Source organism: Tupaia chinensis, unplaced genomic scaffold, assembly GCF_000334495.1.
Source record: "Tupaia chinensis unplaced genomic scaffold, TupChi_1.0 Scaffold000098_2, whole genome shotgun sequence".
NCBI lineage: Eukaryota > Metazoa > Chordata > Mammalia > Scandentia > Tupaiidae > Tupaia > Tupaia belangeri.
Window position 1 is genome coordinate 1,550,100 of NW_006159561.1, and position 3,921 is coordinate 1,554,020.

The 3,921-nt window shown below is 37.3% G+C and overlaps 1 protein-coding gene across 5 annotated transcripts in view; it reads right to left on the reverse strand.

Moving 5' to 3' along the window:
- POLI (DNA polymerase iota) overlaps positions 1 to 3,921 on the reverse strand; it is a 28,458-nt gene that overhangs the window by 20,507 nt on the left and 4,030 nt on the right. For all 5 annotated transcript variants that reach the window (XM_006143447.3, XM_027769936.1, XM_006143448.3 and 2 more), the window contains one exon: positions 3,763 to 3,921. In XM_006143447.3, coding sequence (XP_006143509.1) covers positions 3,763 to 3,921 — 159 coding nt within the window. The remainder of the gene's footprint in view (positions 1 to 3,762) is intronic.

Genomic DNA, 3,921 nt, shown 5'->3' on the forward strand with positions numbered 1-3,921 from the left:
TGGTTCCAGTCCTGGACCCAGTGCCTTAAACTCATGCCAGGCGCGTGTGTGTGTACGTACCCAAGATCCCAAGAGGAGAATGGAGGAGGAGGGATTGTGGTGTGGCCATCCCCCCTCGGGGGTAATTTCTCACTTTCTATTTCTCTTTCTGGCGAGCACATGCACCCTATAACAAAAACCTCTCCAAAAAAAAAAAAATTTATTATTTTTCCCCTACAAAGCAAAGATTTTTATCTAACACTCTCATACATACCAGCAATACACTGGCTCAACCGCAAGGGCAACATATAGCAGTACTCAAAATTATAAATCCAAATCATGTTTGAATCAACAATTACCATCTAGGAACTTATCTTATGGATATCCTTAAATTTATGTCAAAATTTCTGGGCCAAAAGATAGTGTAACAGTTATGTTGTTGTACTCCCAACATGGCCAAGTGAGGTTCCAGTCTCAGACCTAGTGACTTGAAAATAACACTGGTTGCGTGTGCATGCATGCCTAAGATCCCAGGAGGAGAAAGTAGAAGGGACTGTGGCCTGGGTATACTCCCTGAGGGGTGATTTCTCACTTTCCCTCTCACTGTCTGTCTTTCCTCCTCCAGTGAGTGCACATCCTAAGGCAAAAAATCTCTTTTAAAAAAAAAGAAGAAAAAGAAAACTACATCAAAATTTCTATATTGAAATGTCTACTGCAGGGGCTGACTGGTGGCATGGTGGTTAAGGCTCTGGATTCCCACATAGCCAACCACAGTCTGAGTCCCAGACATAGTGGCTTGCTTTCTCTTTTCTTCTCTCTCTATATCTCACTGGTCAAATTAAAAAATAACAAATGGAATTAAATAAATAAATAATTCATTTTTTAAAAAATGCCTACTGCAGAATGTATTTGTAAGAGCAGAAAGGTAACAGCCTAGTAATCAAACAGTATGCAGAGAAACCATACTGTGTATGAGTCCAAATAAGGCATTTTCTGAATGGAAAGGAATGCTATTAATAGTTATATAGGGACAATAGGCTAAAGCAGGACACTGTCTTCATATCACTAAAGGACTGATTAAGTATTGAACAGTAACTGTATAATGGAATACTGTGCAGGCATTAAAAATAATAAGGAAGATCTACATAAATTTTATGTAAGATTAGTAAGCAGAAAGGCAAGATGCAGAACTGAATGTATTATATAATCACTTCATTAAGAACATGAAATTCTGGGCCAGCAGGTGGCATGGTAGTTAAGACGTTGGACTTCCCATGTGGCCTACCACGATTCAAGTCCCAAACCCAGCAGCTTGAAACTCATGCTGGGCATGTGGACAAGCATGCCCAAAATCCCAGGAGAATAGAGGAGAAAGGACTGCAGCATGGCCATCCCCCATGGAGGGTGACTTCTTACTTTGTGTCTCACTGTCTTTCTCTGTCTCTCTGATGAGCACATGTGCCCTATGGCAAAAATCCCTTAAAAAAAAAAAAAGGCATAATACATTCTGCAGTAGGCTTTTTTTAAAAAAAGATGTATTTATTTATTTATTTCTGTTTGTTATTTTTAATTTGACCAGTGAGAAGCAGAGAGAGAAAAAAAGAAAAAAAGCTGCTAAGTCTGGAACTCAAACTTAACATATGAAGTTCTAAGTACTTAGACCTACACAATTTTGCATAAATGTATATGTAGAATTCTGGGAGTGTTGTCTTTTCAGTTTGACTATCCCTTTCCTTCTCTCCCATTTCAGTGCTCTCTTGCTCTCAAACGATCAGTGTTGAAAACCTAACAGATATTCTCTCATGTTTCTCTTCTTGTTCATGTGAGGACATATACGTGTAAGTACGGGGGAGGGTCGAGGTATTTGGGACATTGCTTTACATATGGTAAAATGTGATACACAGGTTTTTGCATCTTGCCTTTTACTCACTGACATATCATTATCAAATAGTGTACAGCTACTATACATTGTTTTTAAAGGATAGAGATTATCCATCATAGAAAAGTCCTAGTTTATTTAGCCATTCTCTTGATGTACATTTCATTCAGTGTTTGCCAATTATGAATATGCTACAAGAAGTATTTTTGTGCCTATGTCCTCCTGTACTTATAATTTTGTTTCTATTTGATAAATTCTCAGCAGTGACATCTCTGAGTTGAAGAATATATTGTTACAAGTGTTTCTTGAAAGTCTTTCTCAAAAGATTATAATACTGGAGCCAGTAGGAAGCATGGTAGTTAAGGTGCTGAATTCCCACATGGCTGACTATAGTTCCAGTCCTGGACCTGGTGACCTGAACATCACACCAACACATGTGAGTGCATGCCCAAAATCCCAAGAGAAGAATGGAGAAGGGATTGTGACGTGGTCATCTTCCCTGGAGGGTGATTTCTTAACTTCCCCTCTCTGTCTCTCTCTAGCAAGGGTATGCGTCCTATGGGGGGGCAGGGGGGAGATTAAAATACTTTGTGCTTTTTCTTACATTCTTTTTACTTTTTTACATGCATTAAGAATATAAAATAATGTTAAGTTTCCTTAACCACTAATAAATTTGAGCATCTTTTGGTCATTCATTTATTCTTATCAATAGCCTATTCAAACCTTTTGTGTATTTTTATTGGATTTCTTTTACTTGCTAATATGTAAGAGTTCTTTGTATATCTAACCTTTCATCTGAAAACTGCTACAACAACAAAAAATTTTAATTTTTAAAAGATAGCAAGTAGGTATAGTGGTTAGGGACGCTGGACTCCCACATGGCCAACCGTGGCTCAGGTCCCAGACCTGGTGGCTTGCTTTCTCACTTCCTCTCTCTCGCTCTCGCTTTCTCACTCTCTCACACTGTCCCTTTCTGGTCAACATAAAATAAATTAATTAATTAACAAATAAATAAAGTTAAGTAAAAAAAGATAAATACAAAGCTGATCCTTATGGGAACCAGCAGTTAGCGTAATGACTATGTCGCTGGACTCCCACGTAGTCGACTGAGGTTCTTGTCCCAGACCCGGTGGCTTAAAACTCACGCTGGGCGCATGTGCGTGCGTGCCCAAGATCCCGAGAGGAGAATGAAGGAGAAGGGATTGTGGTGTGACCATTCCCCCTGGGGGGTGATTTCTTGCTTTCTATCTCTATGTCTCTCTGTCTGTCTGGCAAGCGCACGCGCCCTATAGCGAAAAACCTCTCCAAAAAATAAAAAATAAAAAAGCTGATCCTTATACACTTTTAAGCTGCATATTTTTGCAGTATTTTTCTATATTTACTAAGATTCAAACTCAAACCTTATTAGCATGGAAGAGATTAGCTACATTGTAGTATTCAGTGCATATGTAAAAGCTAAGAAAAGATTAATATATTCATTATTTTTACTAAAAGTTCTTGAGAAATTAGGTTTGACTCTGCTAATGCAACATTACAGAAACCTCACCCCACTATCATGAGTGCATTAGAGAATGGGATATTTTGTCATAATTTATTTAAACTTAAAATTTTAATTATATGATTTCCTTTACAGTATATCTTCTCATTTTAACACAATTAAATTTTTACCTGTTTTTCTGATATTTATATAAACCTCAGTCATGACAGCGTTTAAATGACTTCTAATGATATATTTTTAGCGTCAACCTTACTCATAATATAAAAGTCATTCTACATAAAATTTTTAACTCAGAATATGGAGCGATTAGAAAAAAGGAACTTAAGGCATTTCACATTTATTAAAAATCCACATAAACATCTTATATGCTAATTAATACTAAAAGCATATTGCCTATAGTTTGTACCTGTGACTTTATAAGACATCTCTCTGTATCGGGTCAAGTCTTCTCCATTCACTAACACCAACTGAGGACACTTTTCTTTTGCATCTCTGACATTCATAAGTTTCTTAACTCCAAGTTTCCTAGCTTCATAGTTGCAGGTAACCACCAAGTATTTCTGCT